At 54.2% G+C, this 27,571-nt stretch overlaps 10 protein-coding genes across 10 annotated transcripts; 4 read left to right on the forward strand and 6 right to left on the reverse strand.

Annotated features, from left to right (window-relative positions):
• Nucleotides 1-517: 517 nt before the first annotated feature.
• Nucleotides 518-3,458, forward strand: PG994_014670 (secreted glycosidase; the record flags this gene model as incomplete). The annotated part of the gene is made up of 8 exons (XM_066866079.1): nucleotides 518-749; nucleotides 831-863; nucleotides 926-1,030; nucleotides 1,095-1,105; nucleotides 1,158-1,993; nucleotides 2,115-2,754; nucleotides 2,778-2,910; nucleotides 2,992-3,458. The coding sequence occupies 8 exons, from the start codon at nucleotides 518-520 to the stop codon at nucleotides 3,456-3,458; spliced, it is 2,457 nt and encodes an 818-aa protein (XP_066707755.1).
• Nucleotides 3,459-3,531: 73 nt separating this feature from the next.
• On the forward strand, nucleotides 3,532-4,191 carry PG994_014671 (uncharacterized protein; the record flags this gene model as incomplete). The annotated part of the gene is made up of 3 exons (XM_066866080.1): nucleotides 3,532-3,560; nucleotides 3,613-3,867; nucleotides 3,915-4,191. 3 exons carry the CDS (start codon nucleotides 3,532-3,534, stop codon nucleotides 4,189-4,191), a joined length of 561 nt encoding a protein of 186 aa, XP_066707756.1.
• A 976-nt stretch (nucleotides 4,192-5,167) lies between these two features.
• PG994_014672 (uncharacterized protein) lies at nucleotides 5,168-6,986 on the forward strand (the record flags this gene model as incomplete). Its single annotated transcript, XM_066866081.1, has 6 exons — nucleotides 5,168-5,834; nucleotides 5,945-6,114; nucleotides 6,191-6,210; nucleotides 6,296-6,575; nucleotides 6,644-6,823; nucleotides 6,894-6,986. The coding sequence occupies 6 exons, from the start codon at nucleotides 5,168-5,170 to the stop codon at nucleotides 6,984-6,986; spliced, it is 1,410 nt and encodes a 469-aa protein (XP_066707757.1).
• Nucleotides 6,987-7,619: 633 nt separating this feature from the next.
• Nucleotides 7,620-10,798, reverse strand: PG994_014673 (C2H2 transcription factor; the record flags this gene model as incomplete). The annotated part of the gene is made up of 4 exons (XM_066866082.1): nucleotides 7,620-8,020; nucleotides 8,069-9,007; nucleotides 9,206-10,242; nucleotides 10,680-10,798. 4 exons carry the CDS (start codon nucleotides 10,796-10,798, stop codon nucleotides 7,620-7,622), a joined length of 2,496 nt encoding a protein of 831 aa, XP_066707758.1.
• Nucleotides 10,799-15,280: 4,482 nt separating this feature from the next.
• PG994_014674 (glucan 1-3-beta-glucosidase) lies at nucleotides 15,281-17,920 on the forward strand (the record flags this gene model as incomplete). The annotated part of the gene is made up of 8 exons (XM_066866083.1): nucleotides 15,281-15,359; nucleotides 15,416-15,487; nucleotides 15,540-15,616; nucleotides 15,680-15,955; nucleotides 15,994-16,057; nucleotides 16,123-16,204; nucleotides 16,256-16,787; nucleotides 16,841-17,920. The coding sequence occupies 8 exons, from the start codon at nucleotides 15,281-15,283 to the stop codon at nucleotides 17,918-17,920; spliced, it is 2,262 nt and encodes a 753-aa protein (XP_066707759.1).
• Nucleotides 17,921-18,384: 464 nt separating this feature from the next.
• PG994_014675 (Phytanoyl-dioxygenase) lies at nucleotides 18,385-19,365 on the reverse strand (the record flags this gene model as incomplete). Its single annotated transcript, XM_066866084.1, has 1 exon — nucleotides 18,385-19,365. One exon carries the CDS (start codon nucleotides 19,363-19,365, stop codon nucleotides 18,385-18,387), a length of 981 nt encoding a protein of 326 aa, XP_066707760.1.
• Nucleotides 19,366-19,877: 512 nt separating this feature from the next.
• Nucleotides 19,878-21,316, reverse strand: PG994_014676 (uncharacterized protein; the record flags this gene model as incomplete). Its single annotated transcript, XM_066866085.1, has 4 exons — nucleotides 19,878-20,496; nucleotides 20,562-20,729; nucleotides 20,776-21,005; nucleotides 21,161-21,316. 4 exons carry the CDS (start codon nucleotides 21,314-21,316, stop codon nucleotides 19,878-19,880), a joined length of 1,173 nt encoding a protein of 390 aa, XP_066707761.1.
• A 1,157-nt stretch (nucleotides 21,317-22,473) lies between these two features.
• Nucleotides 22,474-23,664, reverse strand: PG994_014677 (uncharacterized protein; the record flags this gene model as incomplete). Its single annotated transcript, XM_066866086.1, has 2 exons — nucleotides 22,474-23,221; nucleotides 23,654-23,664. The coding sequence occupies 2 exons, from the start codon at nucleotides 23,662-23,664 to the stop codon at nucleotides 22,474-22,476; spliced, it is 759 nt and encodes a 252-aa protein (XP_066707762.1).
• Nucleotides 23,665-23,764: 100 nt separating this feature from the next.
• PG994_014678 (uncharacterized protein) lies at nucleotides 23,765-25,075 on the reverse strand (the record flags this gene model as incomplete). The annotated part of the gene is made up of 1 exon (XM_066866087.1): nucleotides 23,765-25,075. The coding sequence occupies one exon, from the start codon at nucleotides 25,073-25,075 to the stop codon at nucleotides 23,765-23,767; it is 1,311 nt and encodes a 436-aa protein (XP_066707763.1).
• A 466-nt stretch (nucleotides 25,076-25,541) lies between these two features.
• On the reverse strand, nucleotides 25,542-26,714 carry PG994_014679 (copper-activated transcription factor GRISEA; the record flags this gene model as incomplete). The annotated part of the gene is made up of 1 exon (XM_066866088.1): nucleotides 25,542-26,714. One exon carries the CDS (start codon nucleotides 26,712-26,714, stop codon nucleotides 25,542-25,544), a length of 1,173 nt encoding a protein of 390 aa, XP_066707764.1.
• Between the last annotated feature and the right edge of the window lie 857 nt (nucleotides 26,715-27,571).

A 27,571-nucleotide genomic window follows, 5' to 3' on the forward strand; every position in this document is an offset into this window, starting at 1 on the left:
TGTCGCAACCTGGGTGTTTAGGGCGTTTAGGTGGATCAGAGGTCTCACTCTTTGGCAATGCAATGCTACCATCCACTCCCCGGCAGGATCGCCGCGGCCTTGGCAAGGGAAAATGGCCACACCACATGGATCTTGCAATTCTTTCATGGGTGTTGGAAAGGCCCGAGGTGGCGACCAGTTCTAGATAGATATACCTCGTGATACTTCCAATACATACTTCTGGCTTACTCGCTGCGCTTCTGCACCTTCCTTCTTCCTCTTTTGCATCGAGAGAATGGCTTATTTTGGATACTTCTAAGCGACGGACTTGGTAGCTGACTTTGCACTTGGCGGGCTCTTAGGCGCGTCAGTTGCTTGCTGCTGTTGGTGATATATCGAGGTATACAGATACCCTTCGGGACGACCAATGTGTCACATCGCCAATCCGCAAAGGCTTCACCTATAGAACCTGAGCACAATTCTCGCTAGCTGTGTGTCACGTTGGGCGGTTGACCTTTCTGTTGCACAAACGACGACCATGGCTCCCTTTCTGATGAGCGGCCTCCCCCGGAGGAGGCGTGTCCTCGTCATTGCTCTTTTCGCCTTCTTCATATGGGCACTTCTCCCCATCGAGAGCTTCAATCCGCCTCGTCGATTGCTGAACTCCGTCATGACAGCCGGAGGATTCGGACTAGGAGCTTCTACTCTATCTGGCGACGTCGGCGGCACGCTGAGATATGTCGATCCGCTTATTGGAACCGTCAATGGAGGTCAGTCATGAAGAAGCGAGGAATCAAAGCAGCCGACAACGTGCTGTATCGAGCCATATGTGATTACTAATATTTCAGTAGGTCATGTCTTTCCAGGGGCAACCCTGCCATACGGTAAGAACCTAAAGCTCAACAAATACTTAGACAAGCAGCAGGGATATTGACGGACTTCTCAGGTATGGCGAAGGCTGTTGCCGATGTTGATAATTGGGGTGAGATCGCTGCGGGATTCGTGTCGGATTCTTCCAAAGTTACGGGCTTTTCGCATTTGCACGATTCGGGTAAGCAAACTATGCAACTACAAATACTGTATATACTATCTGTGTGTACTAATTTTGTTTCTAGGGACTGGTGGTGTAAGTCTACCCCGAGCCTTCTGCAAGTGGTCTATAGACTAACTCCCAGCAGTCACCGTCATTAGGCAATTTTCCGCTCTTTGTCCACCCAGGCTGCCCTGACGACAACTACCTGGAGTGCAACTACCCAGTGGCTACACGAGCTACGGAGAGGATCGAGAACTCGACAGTTGCTCGTCCGGGGTACTTTTCTATAGCGCTGAACAACTCAGTAGTATACGAAATGACCGCTGCTATGCACACTACCATATTCAGATTCAATCTTCCCGACCAAGGGGATATACTATCATCGAACAGCATAGTAGTGCCCAACAGCCCGGTGCTATTAATGGATTTGACTGACCTAGGACGGACTCGCCACGGCGGTGAGATCAAAGTAGATCCGCAGACTGGGCGCATGACCGGCAGCGGGAAATTCAGTCCCTCGTTTGGGCGCGGGCAGTATTCTGCCTATTTTTGTGCCGACTTCAGAGGGGCAGGGATTCGCAAAACTGGTACCTTCGTCAATACCAAAGCGGACGAAAAAGTCAAGGTGATGGGCAGAGGAAGTGCTAGCGGGACTCCAATGCCCGCGGGCTCTGCTGGCGGCTTTGTGCAATTCGATCGCTCCTTGGGCAGCCAATTCCTGGCAAGGGTTGGGCTGTCTTTCATGTCAGTAACACAAGCTTGCCAGAATGCCGAGAAGGAGATACCGGACTTCGACTTCGACTCAGTCGTCAAAGCCAGCGAGAGAGCCTGGAGCGAGAAGTTGTCTGTTATCAAAATCGACCAGGTCGGGGTGAACGACAATCTTTTGACAACCTTCTGGTCCGGCTTCTACCGAGCTCTATTATCACCCCAAGACTATACAGGCGAAAACCCGTTGTGGAACTCAAGCGAGCCGTATTTGTAAGTCAAATTAGCCATAGACTCTGTGTCTTCTACTACCCCTTTTCCCTCCCTGTCTGGCTTGTCGGCATGTTTAACTTCTTCTTAGTGACTCCTTTTATTGTATCTGGGACTCATTCAGAGCTCAACATCCTCTGCTCACCCTTGTGGATCCCAAGGAACAGACACGCATGGTGCGAGCCCTGATCGATATATACAAGCATGAAGGGAAACTCCCAGATTGCAGAATGAGCTTTGCGCCGGGGTATACCCAGGGAGGTTCCAACGGCGACGTGGTCCTGGCCGACGCTTTCTTGAAGAAGCTGCATGATGGCATCGACTGGAACTTGGCATACGAGGCCGTCGTCTCCGACGCCGAGATCGAGCTGGAAGACTGGACGAGTGTAGGAAGGGGAAACCTCGAGGCTTGGAAAACCTACGGCTTCATACCCGACGACGACGATGACAAGAATGGCACGGGCCCTGAGACCCGCACGGTGTCGAGGACCGTCGAGTACGCCTACGAGGACTTCACAATCGCGCTGATGGCGCGGGGGCTCGGCAAGGAAGACGACGAGCGCAAGTACCTCGAGCGCAGCAAGAACTGGGAAAACGTGTTCGACCCGGACGCCGAGGACCAGTACACGGACGGGGGCCGGGGCGTCGTCGGGAGCGACTTCAAGGGCTTCATGCAGCCGAGGTCCCGTAATGGGGCGTTCAAGTACCAGAACATGCGCCTGTGCAGTCCCGTCTACGAAATGCATAAGTGCTACTTCGATACCGTGTACGATACCTACGAGGGCAGCCCTGGCTGTACACCTTCTATGTGCCGCAGGACATGGCTTCGCTCATCGTCAGGCTTGGTGGGAAGGATTCCTTCGTCGACAGGCTGAGCTATTTCCACTCCTCCGGCATCATTTATATGGGTAACGAGCAGTGTAGGTCCCAATACCATCCGCGCAAGAAATGATCTCACCTGGCTTTTCGAGAATCCCACTGACACGCAATGCGCCTTTTAGCTTTTCTACCAACATATCAGTTCCACTACGGCGGTAGGCCTGGTCTCAGCTCGTATTGGCTACACCAATACATCCCAGGGCAGTTCAACAGCAGCATCAACGGTATCCCTGGCAACGATGACTGCGCCATGGGTGCCTTTACCACTTTCGCTTTCATGGGATTCTTCCCAGTCGCAGGACAGGACGTCTACCTGCTCACGCCACCGCTTTTCCGCGAGGTTAATCTCCAAACGCCCTCGGGAAAGCGGGCTACCATTCGGAACATTGGATTTGATCCGTCGTACGAGGCCATCTACATCCAGAAAGCCAGGCTCAACGGGAAGAGTTACACGAAGAACTGGATCACGCATGACTTCTTCTATCATGGTGGGCTGCTCGAACTGACGCTGGGCCCCAAGGAAAGCGAATGGGGGACTAGGGACGAGGATCTGCCGCCGAGCTCGTCAACGCACGCTACGGCGCCATAAGCAGGAACAATGGTAACGGCTTATTATAATAATTTCCAAAAGTGTCCAATGATTTTCGAGAAATATGGCGACTATGGACGCGGGATATGGCTATGGAGCAGAGTATTACTCCCAGTTGCGATTCTCTCCCCCTGCGCTGAGAACAGTTTCTCAGGGCCGAGACCGCTACCGCCTTCGACAGACAGAGCCCGAAAAAGCTCGTTGTAGAACTCCCTCGTCATCAGACCATGAATGACGACCTTCCGGGCCACACCCTCGAGTTCGAGCAGCGGCTCGAAGGCCCTCTGCAGCTTGTTTATGCGGGTCAGCTCCTGCACAACGGGGTCGCGGATCTCGACCTTCATGCGCCGCCTGCCGCTTCTGCTCTCGTTCTCTTCTTCCGCTTCTTCCTCCACCAGGTTGGCATCAAGTAGGTTGACCCTGAGGGTATCGTAGCGCTGGTCGACGCGCACGCAGGTCTGCAGGCACAGCTGCAGCGAGTCAAGGCGCTCGCACTCGCGCAGCAGCTCGACGGCCCGGCGCACCTCAGCCTCGAGCCGCGCCACCTCGCGCGTACCGTGCGACGTCGGGCACGCGATCACCAGCGTCACGTCGCGCAGCCACTTGGCGGCGCGGCCCGTCAGCGGACCTAACGGGCCTGGCATCTCGTCGTTGGGCAGGGGCGACAGCGCCCGCGCCCACGAATCCCACGTCCGCCAGTCGCGGGAGCCGAGGACCACGTCGAGCGTGCTGATGCCCATGTTGAAGACGAAGGCGTTCTGCCCGTAGAGCCTGCTGTAGATGTAGTTTCTCCAGTATCGGCTTGTTTGGGCAAGACCTAGGCACTCGGCGCCGGGTGTGGTCGTGGTGCGGGCGTCATTGCCGCCTCCGTTGCGTCGCGGAGGAGGAATCATCTGCTGCACGATCTGGATGGGCTTGTTGGCGCGCCGGCCTGAAAAGAATTGGATGGCGCAGCCCGTGGATATGAAGAGCGCTTCTAGGAAAAGCTCATCAAGGATCTGCTTGAGGAGTTCCGGGGGTAGGATACCAAGTAGCCCCTGAGGAGTGATGTTACTTCTGGTTGCCGTAGGAGTGCTTGGCTTCGGCTTAACCGCCTGCTTCTGTTTCCCTCTTTGCTTTGTTGCTGAGTCGGTCTTGCGGACGGTACCGGGTTGCGGCCGGGCTGGTAAAGGACACCATTGCAGGAGGTTCTCCGTATCAAGAACGAGCTTGGCGCGGGTTCGACATGAACAGCAGCTACAGTGTGTAACAGTCTGCAGACTCCAAGGACTGCCAGCGGACATGGTGATAACGATGGTGGCTCCTGCAGCAGACCAGTAAATAAGCCAATTTATACAAGAAGAGCCAATGCCTGAAACACTTGATTTCTGGGCATCTTGGATGGTGGCATGCTGCTTTATATACTAATCTAGCCTTCAACAACCCTTGAACATGGGTGTGGCTGCCTAATAAGCAACCCGGTCTCAACCCTGCGAGTTAGGCCCATTATTCTAGGTACCTCTCATCTCATCTCATCTGCAGGGACGGCACGGCCTGTCACGTGACTTGGCGCCTTTAGCCCACTAACGTCGCGATCTGCTGCCGCGTTGCCTGGACTATCACTTTATGCATTGACGTCAGCTAGTCAGTCGCTGCGACACATCACACACACACATACACTCTTACACTTTTTGCACACTTGAAGGCAGCTTTGTTTCTATTTGGACAATATGCCGCCTAAAAAGCGAGAAATTGGCCACTCAACCCCTCAGGCTGCTACGAGTCGCCGGCGCTCAGCCCGGGTTAGCTCCACCGGCAAGAAGAGCAACTACTTTGAGGATGACGTAGATGAGTCCGATGACGTGGGTGCGGCGCGCAAACCGGCCAAGAACACCAAGAAACGCGCCCGATCGGAACTGGGCCATGACAATGATGATAAATCTGACGAAGCCCCTTATAAAGAGGGAGCCGATTCTCCTAGGGAGAATGGCGAGGAGGAAGAAGACGATGAGGGCGATAAGTCTGACGAGGATAAACCCTCTCTGCCGATAAAACGGGGTCGAGGGCGCCCGCCGGGCAAAAATCCCAAGGCTTCCAAGAAGACGAAGGAGGAAGATGAATCGGATGCGGCCCCGCCCAGGAAAAGGGGCAGGCCTTCCAAAGCCGCAACGCCCAAAGCCACTCCCAAGGGCCCGGCCAAGGCTGCTGCTGCTACTGCCGGGAACGGCGAGGATTCTGATGAGGAGGAGTTCGATGAGGGAAATAGGGTAACCTTTGAACCATTGCCACAATTACGGGATACGGGTGGCGTCGAGTACGAAGACACCCGGATCCACCCGAATACATTGGCCTTTCTCAAGGATCTCAAGGCCAACAATAAGAGATCTTGGCTAAGAGGTAAGTAATACCCATACCAGTACATTTCGAAGGAGCGACCCAATGATTTGTGTCTATCCGTATGTTTGGTCATATTTGTGGCTGACGACGTGTGTGTGTGCTCCTGGCAGCCCGAGACCCTGAGTTCCGCAGGTCGTTAAAGGACTGGGACTCGTTCGTCGAGACGCTCACCGAGAAGATCACTGAGGCCGACGAGACGATACCAGAACTTCCCCTTAAGGACGTTGTCTTCAGGATATACCGAGATATCCGGTTTTCCAAGGATCCGACGCCTTACAAGGTGACTTCTTCCTCCCCCTTGCTTCGCAGTGTGTGGGATGTTTTACTAAACAATTTGTCGCTCTTCTAACCTGTAGCCTCACTACTCTGCCGCATGGTAAGCATTCAAACCCCCTCCCCCTTAATCGCCTTGAACCTATCAAGCCAAAGCGTACCAGGCTGATTCAGACACGCCACAACAGGTCGCGAACCGGCCGCAAAGGCCCCTATGCTTGCTACTACGTGCACTGCGAGCCCGGGGGCCACTGTTTTGTGGGCGGCGGGCTGTGGCACCCTGATAAGGACGCCATTGCCAAGCTACGCGCCAGCATCGATGAGCGGCCGCACCGGATCCGCCGCGTCCTCTCCAACCCGCACTTCCGCCGTACGTTCTTGCCCAAGGCCAAGGACGGCGACGACAAGTCCATCATCGCCGCCTTCACGGCTGCCAATCAAGAAAACGCCCTGAAGACGAAACCCCAGGTAAGTGAGCAAGGACGCAAAGGACATCCAGCAAGCCCCTGCGTTTCCTTCCTTGCTAGCTAAGCTAGCCCTCGGCGCTTTGGAGTGTGCTGATCTTCGAGAAACAGGGTTTCCATCCAGACCACCGAGATATCGAACTTCTGAAGTTGCGCAACTTCACCGTCGGAACCAAGATTAAAGACTCAGACTTCACGTCGTCTGCTGCCCAAGACAAGATCATGGCCCTTATTGAGCCCATGGTTGATTACGTATGTAGCAAGAGCGACAAGGTTCAGTATATATCCGGAATGCATGGCAGCTAACCTAGGTATTGTATAGGTCACCTTTTTGAATCGAGTCGTTATGCCGGACCCTGGGGATGACTCGGATTCCGATACTGATGAGAACAATGCGGAAGGTGGTGACGAATGAGAGATGAGATATGTATGGTTGTTGCAACCTGTTTTCTTGTCATCGCAATCTCGATTATGACGATACACTTGTACGTTTAATTGACTCGGTGAGCATTTCCCCTAAATTCATAGTATCATTTGGGAAGAGCCAAGACTAGGGACTTTGTGCTATCTTACGTGGTAGGCATCTTAGGAATTGGGGTGTACAAATATTTGTATATGAATTTGAATACCCCCTTTTGGTGGCGAGATAATCACGTTTCAAATGGTCGTAATATCGGTCGCGCTCTTCTCCGAGATGACCGTTGTGTCCATAGCTATGCGCTTCGTCGACGCAGCTGGTGACCTCCATAATAGCGCCAGCACCCTATGAAGGCGTCTTATAGCCCCTCCCTTGACGCTATGAGCTTTGCTCCGGTATTGATCGTAGTCGAAGGTCAGTCGACCTTGGACCCGGAAAGTCGTAGTGCATACCGGTCGGTATACTAGGACCCGAAACCAAATCTGACATCAAGAACCCGCCGTATATTATTTTCAGGATTATGTCACTGGTCTTGCTTTCCCCAGCCATCTTTTGTCCATCCTGGGACAATGTGGATGCAAGAACGAAATAGTGAGTCCTGTGCCAAAATGGGCAATGACGTGAGAATCCTCATCCCAAGCCGCCATTAGGAGGCAATCTTCCCAACGGTGTTCTATCACGCGGCTTCTCTAGAAGATCAGCATAGCCTTCCAATCCGTTACCAATGACCTTCACAATATCAAGCATGTGATTCCCCTTGAAAGTCTCGGCCCAGAGCCTGGTAACCGCTGCGGCAAGTTGCCTCAGTTTTGTGCTGTCGCTTGCCGTATAATCAACGTGTGGCGGATGGCCAGATGCACTTCCTGATAGGGAAGGATCGATAGGTACGGCGAACTCGGTCTCATCCAACATCCGCCGTAGCATCTCCAAGAGGTTCCGTTCCTCTGGTGAAGCAGGAGGGTCGCTTGGTCCAATCGAGGCAAGCGTCATTAGCCACTTCGACAGCAATATAGCACATTCTAGGTTACAGACTAGGAAATGTCAGCATGAGTGATCGACGAAGGCCTACTATTACTCACAAGAGTGCTGTATGCTCCATTCGGTGGACTTTCTCCTGGCTACGTAGTTAACTCCAAGCTTGACCAGCATGGACAAAGCGTGAATCGCCTGGAGAACTGCTCTGTTGAGCCGTACACTCCGGTTGAGGTAAGGCGCATCAAGAAACGCGGCAGCGATTTGACCAGCCTCCCGTGTCTCCAGAGTCCTACTAGGACTCAAGTCAGTATACAGACGGATGGAGGCCAAACGCCAGAGCGCGGTTGGGTTGTATGCGAGAGGGCCTCCTGCGGAGGGATCGTTGCCGTTTTGCGGGTTCATCTCCGCAGCGCGCGACTGGTGCTGCTCGAAACTCATTTGCCACATCCGCAATGCTTGAGCAACTTCTTCAACATCATCTGGCCGCAACCCGCGAGGCGCCTCAAAAGAAGGCGCAGAAGAAAAGCAAGTTTGCTTCAGGAGGAAGATGTGTTGTAACACAGCATGGATCAACCCGTAGTTCCCGAGGGCTGACATATAGAGCGCAGGACCTTGGGGAGGACGGCTAAATAGGCGAGAAAATGCATCTTGGAGAGAAATGTCCATAGTGGAGAATGCATGGCGCGCCTCCTGCCACTGCCAGGCTGATTCGGCTCGCCATAGTTTTGAGGAGTGCGGAAGAAGGATATTCAGCTCGGATGTGAGCAGCAAAGGCGGCATATTATACGCAATGCTGCACAGGTTGAAGAAGCAGTATACAATCAGCTTGGTTCGGTTGGCCCCTTCAATTCGAATCCATGCTTCCCAGTCAGCGGTCTGTGTCGATTCCGCCATGAAGCCTTCTTCGCGAACAAGCAAGGCCAATAGACTCTGCAATGACAACGCCTCATGCAGGATAGCCTTTGCTCCCCAAAGTCCAACAGCGAAGAGCAAAAGAAGTGCTTGTATGGTCTCCATACGCGATTGTGGAGTGTTGGGGGGAACTACGTTCAGCTATAGTCAGCCCACCGAAGCGAATATTGGAAACCAAAACCGAGGGGAGAGTTCTTACTATGGTTCTCTGTGGGTCTCCTGTGTCATGGACCTCTCCTGCTGGACTGAGTTGAATGAATGCCGAAAACCGTGGCTTGGTGATGGCCGCGTGGAATGCGGGCTATAGGCGGCAGGAGTAGGAAGCAAACCATGAACCTCATGGCTATGCCTTCGCCGAATCTGTTCCAGGGCTACAGCTTTTGCAGCATACCATAGCGCATTACCTCGATGGTTCTCGAACCTGTACTGCGCACCGACTGCCAGTATTGCCAGAAGTAGTTCCGGCGATAGGTCGACCATACTGATGGTTGGTAGATGGAGGATAGGGAGATGATCATGGAAACCACTAACATATCCTTCGAGGAACCTTGTGAGAGTATGCCGAGAAGGGAAAATGAAGTCGTTCGGAAGTATTGAGGAAAACTCCTCCAGGCGACTTTTCAACACTGTGTGGTCCATGGCAGATACTCTCAACGGAGGCGCTCTCATGGAGTCCTCGTGACCTCTGCCACCTGTATCGGATACATCTCGAAGATCGGGTTGTAAGGATGGGAAACGCGACGGGAACTGTGAAGTCGGTTTGGATGCCCCTCGTTGCAAGTCTGTAGGGTGTCGGGGCCACATGCTTGGGCTCTGATCCGTCTCGAACGCTTGAGGTAAGAAATGTGAAGAGGATGCGAAATCATCCAAAAACAGGTTGTAGTCCTCATAGGCCGAAGACGCCCCTTGGCCAGGGAACCCAACAGTGATGGCGGCAGCAGCCGCATCCTGTGGTTCTCTTCCCCGGTCACCATACGCTAAGCCCTCCTCATATGGCTTTATCCGAGAGATGCCATTAGATGTTTGCCCCATATCACCTATCATTGGTGGCATCGAGTTGACCTCATTTGCTGAAGCGATCTGGGTTGCGGCGTCAGATAAGAGATCAAGATTACATGCTGCAGCTCTTCCTGGCTGTCGTGGGTCTGGAGCGAGTGTAGGCACAGATACGGAAGCGAGAGACTCCGAGCGGTACTGTTGAACATGAGCACGAGGTATGTTCATCATGTCATTACCAATGTGGTTCTCGGTCGGCATTTGCTGTTGATCAACAACACCGGCGATAGAGGGCTTCCGCGGCCGGGCGCCATCTTTATTTGTGCCCTCGTTTAGGTGAACGAGCTTCTCGTGGCGGACAAGTAGATCTCTGATATCCATGTAAGCATGTATCTCGACAGACGCACGGGCTGTTTTCTGTGGCGACCCAGACTGTGTGTATGTATGTACATGAAAGCTGTATGGTAGGGACTTGGCAGGGGAAGTATAACTAGGTAAGTATGTCTAGCGGTGCAGAGACTCATCAAGGTAGGGTGTGCCTGGGGATATGAACAAGCTACAAGGCCAAGAAGTCGCGGGGAAAGCATGAAAAAGAAAGACCAAGACTAACCGGCGTCCAAATGTCTTCCCACAACGGGCCCAACCACATGCAAAGGGCTTCTCTTTCGTGTGTGTACGCTCATGTCTCTGTACGTGTTCCACACGCCTAAGGTCGACCCAGACCAGAGGTTAGTCAGTATACAGTTTATTGCAGACGGAGGGAAGAAGACGAGAATCGGACTCGCTTTCTGTCTTGGCTTGGCTTACCTAAATCGCTTACTGCAATACTTGCACGGCAGGGTTTTGGGCTTCTGCTGTCTGCCCTCCGCAATATCATCGGCATTACCAGAAATGGCGGCCGTCTCTACCAACTGAATTGACTGCATGTCGGTAGAGTAGAACAAGCGCGTGAATCAGGATGTCTGTATTTTATAGGTAGCGAGGCAATGCAGTCGGTAGTATGTATGTATGTAGGCAGGTAGTTACCCAAGTACAAGAAGTGGGGGGAATGGAAGTTGGAGGGGGGGGGCGAGACTTTGGAAGTTGGGTCAGGTCAACAAACGTGTGTTGTTGGTGCACCGAAAGAAGGAAGCCTCTTACGGGGTGGCAGGCTGTTGGATGAATGCATCGACGGATAGCAACAACAGAGAATAATCAAATAATTTAGATCATCTAAGGTTGGGCCTCGGCATCTAGAACCAGACTCGAGAGGACCAGACGCCTGCCTGCAAACAAAGAGGGACCAAGATACGGGATGTGATATGGGCGCCTAAAGGACGATGGTTCCGCCGCGGGCTGGAACGGCGAGTACGGGCTTGAGTAGGTAGGTAAAATGTAGGTTAGGTGGAGAGGTATTGTGGGGGAGGCCGCAGCGGATGTCGAATATCTGATCGATCTGCAACGACTACACACGACAGACGATGTGGTCAATGGCTGAGGCGAGGCAGAAGACGCTGCGATCACCTCCCGGGAACGGGCTTCAAGAAGTGGTTTGATCGTGTCTGCGTGTGCAAAGGGGTGGGCTCTCGAACTGGAGTATTACGAGCTGGAGGCTTGCGACGCAGACAGCAGCAGGAACAGCGGCGGCGGTGGTGATAGGAGAGGTATTATTATGGATGCTAATGAATTCGGGGGTTGGCTAAATCCAAGGATGGTGCGTGAGGAGAGAATGCGGGGATGGGAGACACTTTTTGAGTCTGAACAGGGCACCTCGCTGCCATCCAAACATGAACAGTCAGCCAGACGACAGGCGCGCTTGAGTGAGCTTGAGGCAGTTAGCTCTGAGCTCGGCACCTAAATGTTATTATGATCAGGGTACCTGGAATACATGTAGGTAAGAATAAAAATTGGGGATGGAAAAGAAACGGGTTCAACTTGGTTTGCTGATTGGAATCGCCCTATCCTACTTTATTTACCTACCATGGCCAGCACGAGCAATTCATCGGCCGGGCTGAGCTCCTGCTCTATCCCCTCTTCTCTCGAGGAGTTCTCTCTCTCTCTCTCCTCTCTCCTCATTCTCTCGTCAACGTCGCTATCCGCACATGCAGAAAACAAGAAACCGAAGGAAGATATCCCCGGGGAAGAAAACAGAGGGCGCTAAACCCCAGATAGTTGGCGTCTGCACATCTCCGCATTGGAGAAGCTGCTTGGACTGAGGGGTCCGGGGCAATGTGGGGGTAGTGGGTTTCTGGGCTTGGACAGAAATGGAGGGCGGGGGACGGACTGTTGTATCAATAGATTTCGTCTGGTCCAGATCATCAACTTTGATTAAATCGTCCAGTCGTATCTTAACTGATTGGTTGCCTATCTTGGGGTACATATGTCTTCTGTACAGTACAGAAATCTAAAGTCAGATAGGGCTCGATGTTAGTATCGGAACCAAGCCGGTGCAGTCGCCAGAACAAAACTCGTTGATAGACGCACTGTGATATTGGTCTCGGCTAACATCCATACATACAGTCTGTAAGTACATACTTAGCAATGCACCTACCTATAGTGAGTGGGTATTATCCATTAACAGACCAATTCCCGTCGGTATACCCGCATATAGTTGATGGTGATACTGTGCCCGACGTTGACGTCAACTTTCGCCGTGTGTTGCCAGTAGCCAGGCCACCGCTCCAACTTTCAACCTTAAAAAGGATCCGACCTACTAGACCGGGTAACGGTTCGGCGCGCATAATGATTTTCAACCGAAGAAATAAACAGGGCAACCACCATTATACAGTCGTCTGCAGCTCTCTTCCACTTGCGCCACCTCAAGGTGCGTCTGATTGCTTGGGTTGCTTAAGTGATGGCACAAGAGGATGGTTTCGCGGCCGTTCGCCATCCAGTCTAACGTGCGAGACAGCCGCCTTTTGGTCAGACGAACGCCGATCCTCTCCCCCAGAGGATCCTTGCAACACGCTGTAGAGGCGGGGGAATGGCCAGCTCTCCAAGCGATCTCGAGCAGACCCCGTGTCAATTGAATGATGACCCGAAGCACGCTTGTGGATCGGGCCATCTTCTGCCTTCCGCACCCAGATGGATGCTGTCTCAACCATGGCGCGATGGTTCCATCACCAGCCTAGCCAACACGTGAGCTACCCAGTAGAGCAGATGGACGTATGGTGGGAGTATCCGTGCGGTTGGCGACAGCTGCTAAACCAAACAGGAAGCGGGCAGCATCAGTGCCAAGGCCGTGCCCAAAACGGCAAATGCGGACGAGTTGCAATCGGAGGACACACAAGCTCATCAGCATGTCTTGCAGATTACTACGCGTATGTGAGTAGTGGCATGCTCAAGTACGGACGCTATGAAGCGGGAAAGATGAAATGTCCCGAACTTGAAATTGCGGATTGCGGGGAGGGAAGTTGGGGTAAGCAATGCGACATGTACTTGGAGAGGACCCGGGCTGAAGACAACACACACTACAATACTTATATCAGCCAGTTGTGCTGTGGTAGGCTCTGAAAGACATTCGCCCTTGTTCGACTTCTGTGCGCTTCGTTGACGTTTCTTGACGTGGTGTATCAATGCCGGTGAAACGTGCCCCTCGGTCACTATAGACTATAGGAAGTAGGACGTGGTGTTTCGAGTCTGAAAACCCATCTCCACCACTTTCTGCACGAGAAAATGGCAGCTTCACCGCTGCAGGGGTTACCCACCCAATCTCGGATCGCATCTAACTCCAAAAAGTGCTTCCGAGGTATACTTCATGGGGGGATTTCCATCACATAATAAATATCAGATGCTAGATAGCTTTTGCGGCGGGTCTGTTTAGCGCTACTACCGCAGAACCTGGAGACTGCGTAGATGAAAACTCAGAACCCCTGAATGAGAGAGACTGCTGGGTTGAGCACCGTAAGTGACCGCCTGCTTTTTCGAGGCAGGGATGGTTACACTTGATGGCCCAATTCCCGGCTATCTACCTTCCAACTTGAGAATCGAGCCGAAAGTGCAGTGGGCAGCATTGTGTTGCAGACGCGCTCACGCGGACGGAGCAACTCGGCCATGAACGAACAGCACATGGCAGATGGCCACCAACAGATCATGACTATACTCGCAGCCTGACTCGACTGGCGTTGGGTTGGCTGCGTGCGCAACGAGGTTGGTCCATGGGATGGTCAGGTGTAGCCTGTAGGCCGTCAGTCTGTCTGGTTCTAGCGCTACCTACCTACTTCGGAGCAGTCACTGAAGGAAGGAAGGCTTGCCCCACCACGCCCGGCAGTTCAGATGCATGTGCAGGCAGACCCCGACGCAGGCAGCCTGCACGAAATACGACCAGACACATTTGATTCAGTCCAGCTTGTAGCATAATTTGTGTATAGCGCACCCCCAGCTTTGAAGCCGAGGCCTAGGCTTGTGCTGGCAAGACATAAGTAAGCTATGACTTCATCGGAGATATATGTCTGAAATGGACGGTTTATTGAAGGCGATCCTTGCCTCGTCCCGCCTTATCCGTTGACGGTGCGTGTAAATCTGCCCAATCCAATCTCATCAGACTAATGTAGCCAGTGGGAGCCGAAATTACCCTGTTGAAGATGGCCATGAGAGAGAGCCTATCATCGTGTGTTCATAGTTCCTTCTAGAGCTCCGCCCATGGATTCGTCGACGCACGCTAACCCTCAGCTATAATGAGGTGTCTGGTGCAGGTGTATGTATGTATGTGTGTGTGCGCGCGCGTGTGTGTATGGACGACAGCCTCGCTCTCCCGACTACATACTACATGCCACACCTCCGCTACTCAGTATACCTACTGGACAAAGGGTGGCACGAGTGAACCTCAACTCAAGCTACCAAAATACCCCACGCGCGCCGCTGGGCGGGTAACGTTGCCTATACAATCACGCACGTATACCATGGCTTCCCTTGCCTCCGTGGTAGTCTAGGGGCTCACCGCGGAACCAACGTACGTTAGTGTTTGCTCCCAGTGGATCCTACAATTGGGAAAGCTCATGATCAAACAGCTGAGGAAGCTGGTCATGGGGGATATCCCGGCACCGTTGGCCACTCCTCAGATGATCGCGAGTGTGGGTCAGTCCGACTGAAGCAGGCTCGAGCTGGTATAGACTGTCTGGGTCCTTTTCCGTCTTCGGCAGGTTGGCAGTTTGGCACAGCTCCTATTCGTGGGCCGTGGCTGAACTTTATGCTTCCAAGTCTGAGAAATCCCCACGTCTCATTTCATTTGATGTCTTAGGAAGGCCGTAGCTAGCGTTGCTAGCTACTCAGCAAACATGCGACTACGTGCTTAACCTCCCCGGTCCCTATACGTATTTCCTATGACTTATAAGGCATGGAGTTCCTCGAGTCTGGCAGAACTTGGGATCTGTCACTCTGTCACTGGCATCATCCTGCATGTTTCTATAGACAGACACCTTCAGTCTAAGATGCAGCTCCATCACTTCCTCCTGGCTATCATCAGCCTTGCTGGTACCGTCCAATCTTTCTGGCTGGCGGATATCCCACGTTCGTCTTGCCCAATATAGACCCGACGAGTCGATAGCTAACATATGACTCTATAGACCAGGGCCTTGCACCATTTGCCGGCGCAAACTACCCTGTTTTCCGCAATGTGAAAGACTACGGGGCCAAAGGTCCGTCGACACTAGCTACGGCATTGGTTCTGGCTGCTAACTTCCGTCGTAGGTGATGGGGTGGCGGATGATACTGCCGCTATCAACAATGCCATTACCACCCCTGGGAACAGGTGTGGAAAGGGATGTGTAAGTGACCATCAATGGCTACCCAGGTTACTCTGAGCCCGACAGACACTGACACCTAAACAGGCATCGACAACTACGACTCCGGTGGTTCTCTATTTCCCTGCCGGAACGTACCTCATCTCATCGTCCATCATCCCTTACTACTTTACACAGATGATCGGAGACGCCAGCTCACCTCCGACCTTGAAAGCCACTGCCAACTTTCAAGGCTTTGGTCTCATCGATGGTAACCCCTACTGGACTGAGAACCTCAACTGGGTTTCCACCAATGTCTTCTATCGCCAAGTTAGGAATTTCATCATTGATACTACGGCCATTGCCCGGGGACTGCTGCGACGGGTATGCACTGGCCTACGTCACAAGCAACCAGCCTTCAGAATGTTGTCTTCAATATGCCCAAAGGAAATGGGGTTGTCCACGTTGGTCTGTTTATTGAGAGTGGTATGGAATACCCCCTTCCCCTTAGTGCTTTATGAACAACATACTTACCAAAATGCGCTATACAGGCTCAGGGGGTTTCATGTCCGATCTGACGTTCAACGGAGGCGCCACTGGTGCTTCCATGGGCAACCAACAGTATACTATGAGGTACCTCAAATGCTTGCCTACACTTCACTGCCAATGCTGACAAGCGAACAGGAATCTAGTGTTCAATGATTGTGGGACAGCTATCATCCAACTGTGGAACTGGGGATGGACATATATAGGCCTCAGCATTAACAACTGCGGGAAGGGTATTGATATATCAGCCAATAGTAATGGCAAACAGGAGGTCGGCTCAATCACATTGATTGACAGTACGATTGTCAACACCCCTGTCGGCATCGTCACGGCTTGGTCTTCATCCTCGCAACCAGCCACCGCCGGAACCGTCGTCCTCGAGAACGTTGCCCTGCAGAATGTGCCAGTGGCTGTCTCTGGGCCTAGCGGCACCGTGCTGTCCGGTTCTAGCAGCTCTACAACCATCACGGGCTGGAGTGAAGGTCACCGCTACACCCCCAATGGCCCTACTAACCAGATCGGAGCTATCACGCCTAACAACCGGCCCTCGGCCCTCCTCGATGGCAATAAGTACTACGCGCGCTCGAAGCCCCAATACGAGTCACTACCTGCGTCTTCCTTTGTCAGCGTACGGAGCACCGGGGCTAAAGGTGATGCTGCTGCGGATGATGTGAGTTACCAAGCTTCGACATGCTCATGTTCAAAAGACTGACTTTTGCTCAGACTGCTTCTATTCAAAATGCAATCGACAGTGCTACATCGGCCGGCAAGGTCGTTTTCATTGACTATGGTCTCTACCGCCTGACCTCGCCTATCACTATCCCACCCGGTGCCAAGATCGTCGGTGAAGGCTACCCTGTGCTGATGGCCGCTGGTGGATACTGGTCCAACATCGATAACCCTCAGCCTGTCGTCAAGATTGGTGCTACATCTGGACAAACTGGTGTGGTTGAACTCTCGGACTTTATAGTCAGCACTCAGGGTGCTCAGCCAGGCGCGGTCCTGTTCGAGTACAACCTTGCTTCGACCGGCACCCCTAGTGGCATGTGGGATGTGCACACCAGGATCGGAGGCTTCACCGGCTCTCAGCTGCAGGTCGCACAGTGTCTCAAGGACCCCGGCTCAGGCACGGTTGTCCAGCAATGCGTGGCCGTGTACATGTCGATGCACGCCACCAAGCAGTCCACCGGCCTCTACATGGAGAACACCTGGCTGTGGGTCGCCGACCACGACATCGACGACAACGCCAACACGCAGATTACTATCTATGGCGGCCGCGGGCTCTACATAGAGTCGACCGAGGGCCGGTTCTGGCTCTCGGGCACCGCGGTCGAGCACCACGTCCTGTACAACTACCAGCTCGCCAACACCAAGGACCTCTTCGCCAGCGAGCTGCAGACCGAGACCCCCTACTTCCAGCCGACGCCCAACGCGCTGGTCCCCTTCAAGCCCAACGCGTCCCTGAATGACCCGGACTTCGCCAGCTCGTGCGCGGGCGTCGGCGGCAACTGCGCCGCCTCGTGGGGCCTGCGCGTGCTCGACTCGACGGACGTGTCGATCTACGGCGCCGGCCACTACTCCTTCTTCAGCTCGTACTCGACCACGTGTTCGACCGTCGAGGCGGGCGAGACCTGCCAGTCCCGCATTGTCTCCATCGAGGGCGCCTCCAGCAACATCAACATCTACAACCTCAACACCATCGGCTCATTGAGCATGCTCGAGCGCGACGGCCGCAGCGTCGCCAGCTGGCAAGACAACGTCAACGTGTACCCGGCCAACATCGCCATTTACAGGAGTGGTTAGTGCAGTAATTTATTGCACGTGTGAGTATAAGAGCATATCGGAGGCAGAAGGAGGAGGTTGCATGTTTAGGAACGGGCATCTCTCATTTAGTGCATACATGATTGATTTCAAGCCAGCATATTTTTCTGTACATATACACCTAGCATAATCTGCATATAAAACCATCATTTTGACAACTGTTAAACATATTCTCACTTCCATTTCCACTAGGTTTCTTGATTTGTTACTAAAAGGGGTTGACCTTATATGGTAAATCTTATCCGCCGGCGTAGCCGCTCCGTCTACGCGGGAAAAGGGGTGAGTTTGCAGGAGGATAAAGACGCGTTCTAAACTCTTAGGAAGCATCGCAGGATTGGGCCTATCTGTGTAGCGTTGCCTCCCCATCACAATTTGACGTGCCAACCCTTCCGCACAGACACGGCGCTCTCAGACCTCCCCTGAATAAGACACGAATCTAAAACATCTCAACCCTCTAATGAGAACCCGACGTCACCACTCGCCCGCCCCAACAGCAAAAGCCTCTCCCTCATCCCCTCGGCCCTCTCCCTGATCCGATCGTCTTCCAGGCTGCCAGCGAAGCTGCATCGGTCCACCCACGCGCCGACGCCGTGCTGCAGCACGTTGCGGGCCCGCGCCGCGCTTCCCGCCCGGTGGCCGACGGTGCCGTGCAGGCTCAAGCGCTCCTGTCGGCAATCGTAGACGCCGCGGTGCAGGATGTTGTTGTCGTAGAAGACGGCGTCGCCGGCGTCCAGCCGGACCGTGACATGCTCCTCGTTGCTGATGACGGCCTGGTAGGGCGCCGCCGCGCGCTCGGCCTCGGTCCGCGCCCGCCGGTGCGACCCCCGCACCACCACGAGGCTGGCGTCGCCGTCGCACAGCGCCAGGTTCCACTGCGCGTGGGCGTGCTCCGCGGCCGCGAGCCGTGCGCGCTCCTCCTCGGCCGTCGCGGCCCAGGGTACGTCGTCGCGGTGCCAGCGCAGCTCGAACGGCGCGTCGGGCCGCACGAGCATGTTATAGAGCTCCATGACGAGGTCGTCGTCCGTGCACTCGCCTCGCCGTCGGCTGCTTCCTTCTTCTTTGTCCTTGTCATCGTCAGAGGAGGAGAGCAGTGCTTTCACGATGTCCAGCACCGTGTCCCCGAAATAGCTCTGCGCGAAGACCTCTGAGCCCGGCAGGTCCGGATGCAGTAGGTGCTGGACGCCCCAGATGCCGCCCTCGGCCGGGTCCGGCTTGGAGGGCCACGGAGGGAACTGCTTCCCCACGGTGCGGATGTGCGGCCAATTGCCGCCGCGCGCGAGCGCCGTGGCCCGAGTTGCGGCCGCGCGTAGGGGTTCCAGCTCGTCAGGGGAGAGAATCTGGCGGATGATAACGAAGCCGTCCCGGTGGAGCTTCTCGCGGAGTGCGGAGGCGGGGGCGGATGGGGTAAGGGACGGAGAAGAAGCCATGCTATGCTGGTGGTCTAGTATGTATGCATAGGAGCTCTGGGGCTAGAGTAGTCGATGGAAGACAAAATGCAGGAAACTTGGGTCAGTACTTTACTTGGTTAGTCCTGCTCTTGAATAGAGACGATGCTGTGCTTTGTCTTCAATATTGGAAAGGATGCGGGGTTTCAGTTGGAGAATAGAACCACAATACCCCATGTAACTCCTATCTCGGTCTCCTTCCGACCCCAAGATCCAGTGAAGAGAGCAACTGATATAGGAACATCTTCTATGCGCCCTTAGGACAAACTAAACAAATAAGCAATTTCGGGCTCGGCCTAGGCGTGCTATCTGAACGAGATATCTCCCCTTTCGCAAACCCCGAATCCCAGCAAAAGTGATACCTACGGCGGCATGAATCATGATGAATAAATAAAATGAGATGGAAAACGCCCTTCGCCGGATATATGCAACAGGTAACTTACCCACTCCCTCGCCTAAGAAACGCCGCAACCTTGTACCACATGCACATTTCATTACACACCATGGTCCTTTTCTCTTTGCGCCCTCGTCTCTCCCTTGACATAGTCGCTCAGGCGCATCTCATTACTCTCATTCCCGTGCCCGACCATGAAGCACGTCGACTCGCCGGGCGTGTACGGCGGCAGCGCCGGCATGCTCTCCTGCGAATGTGAGTGCGAATGCGCATGCGCATGCGCGCCCTGCGGCCGGTACCCATCCGTGACCATGGCCGCCTCGGCCTCTGCCTCGTGATCTGCGCTCTGGCCGTCATCGATCAGGAGCCCCTCGCGGGCCGGGTCGATCGCCGCCGTGGTGGTTGTCGGTGACGTCGTAGTAAGGTGCTGCTGCGGCGGCGCCATCTGCTGCTGGCGTGTCTGCCGGCGATCCTGGTTTTGGTACGAGGATCCCCCGCTCGGAAAGGACGGCGAGGTCGTCACACCTTCGCGCAGCGGCGATATCGGCGGCGAACGCGCCTGGCTTGCCGTCGACATGCCGCGGACTTTGGACCGGTTCGACTGGAGGCGGTAGAGCTCGGTCGCCGTGGTCAGTCGCTCATCCACCACGTTATTCCGTGTGTACATTCCTTCGCATATGCGCAATATCGACAAGGTCACCGTGATCATGTATGAGAAGCTAACGGGTGGCATGCCATGTTAGACGCAGCTCTCCTCTACATTGCGGATGAGTGGATGACTTACATCATGGCCACACTAATGAAGTAATAGGCACGCTCCAAGGCGCAATACTTATCCAGCACCCCCTTGTTATCCGCCGAGCCGTCGCCGAAACGAATTGTTGTATAACCATCTGGCGGCTCATCCGGCGCATCATTTTTCTTATCTACAAGTTTGGGGTTAGCAGTGGCTCTGTTATAGTTTTCGCCGGCCGTGATATGTGTAAAGCATGTAGAACAAAGGAAAAACCTGGTTTGTAGCAGTCTTACAGTCAGATCTCGTAAGCCCGACGCAGTTGGACGGGACGCCCGTTCGAGCCAGGACTGTGATGATTCCAAGCATCAAGCCCGTAAAGACGACATCGCCCACCACAAATGGGACAATGAGGGACGTCCTGGCGCGTAGGCTTCGCTTCCCCGTGTGCTGAACCAGCAGTACAATAGCCGTGTATATGAGTATGCTACAAGTCTATTCCGAGTCGAGTCTAGTCAGTAAGCATGTCCACAGCTATCGGGCCTTGGTACCCTAGCCAGAAACAAGAACATGGAGAAATAAACAGGACTTGTGTTATATAGTCTGCTGCAGCGGACTGGAGGGAGACAGTAATCAGATGCGGCACGAACCATGATCTCGAGCGCCGACATTGCTTGCGAGAGCCCTAGCTTGTTGACATGAATATAGACGAGCAGGAAGCCATTACATAGAGCCGAGACTAAGACGCCCAGGATCTGCAGTGCGCGAACAAGGACTAGCCATGAAGAGACACCCCATTTTGCCATAATAAAGAGAGCGAGGAGTCTAGGTTGGCGACGGGAAGTTTGGGCATGTAGTGTGACTTTCTAAGTAGAATCGTCTTCGTGACCCCGGTAAGATGAGAAGAACCGACAGACGGGTGAGAGAGGAGAAAAGTCTTGATGGCAATGGCAGGGCCCAGTGGCAGAAGTTTTGTCAAGAAGGGAGCCCGCTCTCACACAGCACATGCAGGCTGTGAGTAAGAGCGCCAGAGAGAGCAAAAGGAAAGACGAATGATACGAGAGCAGTTGGCGAGGCTGTGTTAAGCTGTTGCAGATGCGGCGTGTAGATCGATCAGGCCAGGAAAGAAAGATGTCACATTTTTATTTTTGTACAACGGTCTCCGAGCCCTGTGAAGACCCGATTACACCACAACTTCACGCCCGTGGCTTGCCCATCCGAGTCAGGGAACAGGTTCAGGCCAGTTCGATCTGGCTGTTGACGGGGTTAGTGGCTCGATCGCTAGTTTGGACTATGTCGGTATTGCCTCCAGTGGGATGGGAGTTGGGAGCCGACATCATCTCCACTTTCCGTTAGCGATGACAGAACATACACAGCCCAGCAAAATATTGAATTGCATATGGCCCAATTGGACACACATGTGGGGGGTGGGCAGGGGCTGCCCAAGAAACAGGAAAGTCGGATGGCACGGCACGAACATGAGCACAGGAACGTGAGGGAAGTTGGGAGCTTGGAAGCTGGAGGAAGCGCCCAGGTTGGGCCTCGTGCTGCTTTGGCTATTTGGTTTCTTACTGTCGTTGCAATGAACCTAGAACATGCAGGGCACAGCCTCCACAAGCTAAACCGGCTTGGGCCAGACAGACTCCAGGTAACAGCTTACGGCTGACAGCGGTATTACCACCTCCCATGCAACTTGGGCCCAAAGACGATATCTATCTATATGAGTGGCTTGACTTGCGATTCCCGCGGTAACGGGGTCGCCGGCTCTGAACCATGTCTTGGCGTTCTCTTGACCGGAAGCGCCAAGTGGCGACTCTGCCGATACCCGTGACACATCTAGATCTCGTCCCGAATATCAGATCTGATCCGGCTTAGTATGCACTAGACGCCAGAAATGAATAGACGAGGTACCTAGCGGGTTTCCGCGGGGGCGCGTATGGAAACTTGTCGGCTGTCTTGTCGTTCACGCCTCGCATTGAGCCTCCGGCCACCGGATCTCCCACCCGGTACAGGTCTTCTGCACGTCGAGGTCGCCCGGGTCGTTCTCGAACATGGGCTTGTCCATGCGCGTCTCGAAGACCTTCTCGACATCGAACCCTTGCTCGCGGGCCAGGTCGAAGAAGCCGAGGTCCTTCTCCTTCAGCCAGGGCCGGTAGCTCGTGAAGAAGACCCAGGCCCTGCTCTCGCGGCGGCGGCTCATGGTCATCTGGATCGTCTTCACCATGTTCTTATGCTGCGGGTGCTTGAACAGGAGGTCGGCCAGGATGAGAATGTCGAACTTCTCGGTCTGGTCAGTGCCGGCCTTGTTGATATGCGCCAGCAGAGGTGCCGGGTCATCGGCCCATTTGTAGCCGTCGGCCACGATGTAATCCCGCGTGGGCGTAGGCAGCAGATCCTTGGCCTCGTCGATGTTCTTGTTAATGTTGACGATGAGGTCCTGGTCCGGGTAGTCGGTGACGACGGTCTTGCGGGCGCCCAGATGCGCCGTCACCAGACTCGGCAGGCCACCGCCGGCACCAATCTCCAGGACCGTCTTGCCCTGAATCAGGGGCACATGCGTCTCGATCCATTGCGAGACGAAGCGGCTACCGTTCCATAGGTAGTGACCCTCGTAGAGGTTGTAGCCCACCAGGTGGATGGTGATCTCCTTGCCCGACTCGAGCTTGAAGATCTGCTTGGTCGGGGGCTTGGGGCGGGGCAAAGTCCGCCGGCTCCTCGAAGAGATTGTTCTGATCCAGGTCTTCCTCCAGTTCCATGGCGGCGTGTCTGAGTGGCAAGTGATGTAACGAATGGATGTAAGTGCTTTCCTCCCTTGACTTTTTGGCGGGGTTGATTTGCACCCCGCAGTGCCGATAATTGCTATCTCGATAATTAATAAATTTGACCCTTATTAGCTTGTGAAGTTTTTGGTGGGGTTTCGCCTATACTAAGTAGTTGGTACAGTTTTCAATTGTTTGCGCCGCACTGTAGCGCCGCAGCCTCTTATACCACCGACTTAAGTAAGGTAAGGAAGGTGTTGGTCTCTCAGACATGTACATACATATTCCTATTAGGTCATTCCATTCTGGAGGAGATCTAGTAAAATAATACTATTAAACGGCGGACTTTGTGTAGTCACGAGGCCAAGTTGTCGGTTCCCATACCCGGTTACCATCTTTCCGCTGGGAGATATAATATGTACAATGGTATAGGAGAAGACTATGAGACCCAGTGAGAGCATATAACGATGCATGGTGTTATCCATCATGTCCTCGCTATCCAAACCTTTGCCGCGCGATCTCTTTGAAAACGGCCATGGTATCTTCCTCCCTCTCGCGGTACTCGCGCAGCTTCTCCTCCCGCTCCGCGGCGCGCGCCCTCTCGATCTCCTCGCGGCGGAGCTCCCGTTCCGTCTTGCGCCGCTCCACCGCCGCCTTGGCCTGCTTGTACTCGGCCACGCTGTCGCCGCCGCCCATGAGCTCCTTGTCGTCGACGACCTCGGCCGCGCCGCCGGGCGACCGCTCGCGGAACGACCGGAGCTTCTCGTTGACCTCGCGCTTCTTCTCGAGCTGCCGCTCGCGCGTCCCGGTCTCGGCCCGCGGTACCAGCTCCTCGAGCCGCGCCTTCTGCTCGGCGCGGTCGGCCTTGCGCTGCAGACGCAGCTGGGCCACCTGCTCCGCCTTGTCCTCCTCCGCCTGCTCGCGCCGCAGGTCCAGGTCCTGCAGATTCGGGATGCCCGGTCCCGGTCTGCCGGCCGTGCTTCGTCTCGTCTTGTCAGGCATCCTGGGCCCGTAGTCATCGTCGTCTTCATCTTCGTCTTCGTCCTCGCTGCCGTTTGATCGGGCTCCCGGTCCTGGTCCTGGGCCTGAGCTTAGGGACCTTTGCTTCGTATCCGGCGAGGCGGCTGGTTCCCCTGGGTCTTGGTTCACAGAAGGGGCAGCGACATGTGGTGTCTCAGTCTGGCGCACTTGCTGAAAATATTCAGGGTCGTACCAGCCATTCGCCAGAGATCCCTCGTTCCACTTGCCGACGAAGCTCTTCCACCGCCCTCGGACCTCGCGCTCATCCAGTTCGTGTATGTCCTTGCCCTTTTGGATGTCGAGGTACCGCCCGAGCAAGGGCAGGAAGGTGTCGTAGTCCGCCTTGGACAGAGGTCGTGCCGAATAGGGCAGTTCGGCCGGGACGACGCGTGAGGCGCGAGTCGAAGGGGGTCGCTGTTTATGATGGCCGTGGGAGGACCGATGGTGGTGATGGCTGTGGGCGTGTTGTTTTCGCACAGAAGCAGGTGGGGAGTGCGGCTCTCTGTCTCGCGTGTCGTTGTGCGTGTGATGTGAGCGCCTCCCTGTCGTATCCTCGAGGCGTCTCCGTCGAATCTCGCGATTGGGCGACCTCGAGGCAGTGCGCTTGCGCTTGTCTGATCTTGGGCGACTGTGTTGGTCGTGAGATGCGCTGTCTCCTGGGGCGCGCCAGCGAGAGTCTTGGCCTGCCATATCTTTCGGTGCAATGTGATGCTCACAGACAGACTGCTTGTTGATAACAATGGAATTCCGAGGTTGATTGCCCTTGGCTTGATACAGTGGGGCCATCGGGGTCCAGTCAAGGCTAATTCCGAAGCAGGCTCTCCTTTTTTTTTTTTCTTTTTGGTATTAGTAGTACACATATATAGTATCTACCTACATACAAAACGCCATAATGGGAAGCAAGTGTGCTGACTAGAGTGGTGGTACGAACAAAGGTAGCATTAATAACCACAACACTGACTTCGTCAAATGAACGGACGCGATCTAAACTAAACAACGCCTCGACTCCTCAAGTGATGACTGTCTCCTCCAATAATACTATATAGTCTAACTACCCTTACCCTTGCCCTTGCTCTTGCTCTTGCTCTTGCTCTTGCTCTTGCTCTTGCTCTTGCTCTTGCTTTGCTCTTGCTCTTGCTCTTGCTCTTGCTCTTGCTCTTGCTTTGCTCTTGCTCTTGCTCTTGCTCTTGCCCTTGCTCTTGCTCATGATCAAATCTCAAAGCTCCAAGTTCACTGACGAAATGTTGTTGCTTTACTCCGCCGGCGGGTTCTGCAGGTTCTGCGCCGCCTTCCGATTATGAGTCGCACATCCTACGCATGCACAATCATCCCCGCAGTCGCAGTTCGCTTCGTCGCCATTGCATGGGATTTCGATCCAGAAAAAGTTCTCGTTGGGGGCTGGTGATCCTTCCTTGCTGCTATTAACAAAGGATCCCGCTTCTGCTGCCTCTGGCGTGGTGGCGAAGGGTGAGCTACCATCTTGTAGCACTGAGCTTGGGAGCTCGTCGGACTGCTTAACTAAGGGATCCAGGCTTTGAATCTCGTACCCTTCATTGATGTATTCACGGGTGCGTTCGTTGAATGGATGTTCAGGGCAACCGAGGCATTCACACTCTGCGCCACAAGTGCAATTATGGGAATACTCGTCCTGCGTGTTGGCCTCTTGAGCTACTAGGTACGAATAGGTTGCCATCTGCTGTTGCTGCTGCTGCCACTGTACTAGGTCGTAGGGGTTTTCGTAGGTTCCATAACCCGTGGGATAGCCATGTACCGAACTTTGGTAAAGTTCATTATTCTGAGGAGCTGCCATTTGTGGCTGCTGTGGCATTTGCATGCTGATACCGGGGGCAGACATTGGATTGTAACCGTTCGATTCTGCACTGTCTTTTACCAGCACATTCGGGGCACAACAGCTTCGATGGGGGGCTGGCGGCATGGGTTCGAGAGACGTAGGTCCAGCGGCGGAGCCTGGAGTGAAAGTCGCGCTCGATGCTTCAGAGCTGTAACTAGCGGTCCTCTTCGGTGTTCCGGGGCCGTGAACTGCTGCGAGATCGCCATTGAGCATCGAAAGAGAGGGATTAATACTCATGTCGCCGTTATGAATTGGAGGCGGGATTGCGTAGGGGAAATGGCCCGGATACATAGAGGCCATCGAAGGATCGATAGCGCTAATCATGGAAGGGTGGATTGCTTGACGGACGTCAAAGTTCATCGGATCATGTTCAGCTGGGATTTGAACATTTGGAAAGCCGTTGTTGTTGATGATGTGGTAGCTATCAGGGCCCATCCGGCCGAGCCGATTGGAGGCATCGGCAACATAAGACTGTTTGCGCGAAGATGGTCTCCCACCCGCCTTGTTGACACGGAACGATGGTCTAGTTGGTGAAGCAAGGGGAATAACGCCCGGATTTACCGGATGCTCCATCTTGAGAGGTGCTGGAGTGCTTCCCGAAGTCGACTTGTTTTCAACGCATCCTCCGCAATGCGACTTCTTTGGGATGGCAGCTCTCAGTGTTGACCGACCACAATCACAGGGAGTCCCCTTGGGGAGGTGCCCTGGGCAAACGGCCAATGGCCGCCCTGGCTTGCGGACTGGCATCAGAGGGCGATCGGCTATGTGTGAGCATTTGGTAGACCGATGGCCCCGAATGCAAGGCGTGCTAGAAATCAGTGACAAGTCAGCCCCAGAACGAACCCGATAATTAGCCTATCCAATGCATAGCATGTAGGGAATTTCTAATACTGACCATGCCATCTTAATTCCTCCTATGACCGGCATCTTGACCAAGTTCCTGTCGACGGACTGAACGATATGTTGTATATATTGTATATACTGGACGGCCGAGTTCTCGTCAGGCAAGAAAGCTGTATGAAGAAAGCTGTACGCGCCACTCAGGGGGCCGCCCACACAGTTGCGCTGCAGTGGACGTTGGGATGTTTGAGCCAAAAGAGGGTTTCCGGCCACGCGCAGCGAATGCAGAAGTAAGCGCCGTGTATGCCAGCTTTCGACAAGGCTTCCGAGTCAGACACTATGCGTATACCGGGATGCGTCAAGTAAGAGGGGAATGCTTACATCCAAGACCTTGTTGCACAGAAGCACTGCCGAGAACCGGTAAATCAGCGAAAAGTGCAGCCTACCAGATATGAGATTGATGACCGGGCAAGTGATGTTCTTTGATCCGACCGAATAGGTTTTGCGACAAAGTATGAAGTGGCTGGGTCTTGTATCGTAACGGATGGATGGTGTCTCAAGATGAAGGATGGACAGGCGCCGCCATGGGA

Source organism: Apiospora phragmitis (assembly GCF_038363925.1).
Source record: "Apiospora phragmitis strain CBS 135458 chromosome Unknown utg000014l:1.0-1827420.0:1.0-1829600.0, whole genome shotgun sequence".
Taxonomy (NCBI): Eukaryota; Fungi; Ascomycota; class Sordariomycetes; order Amphisphaeriales; family Apiosporaceae; genus Apiospora; species Apiospora phragmitis.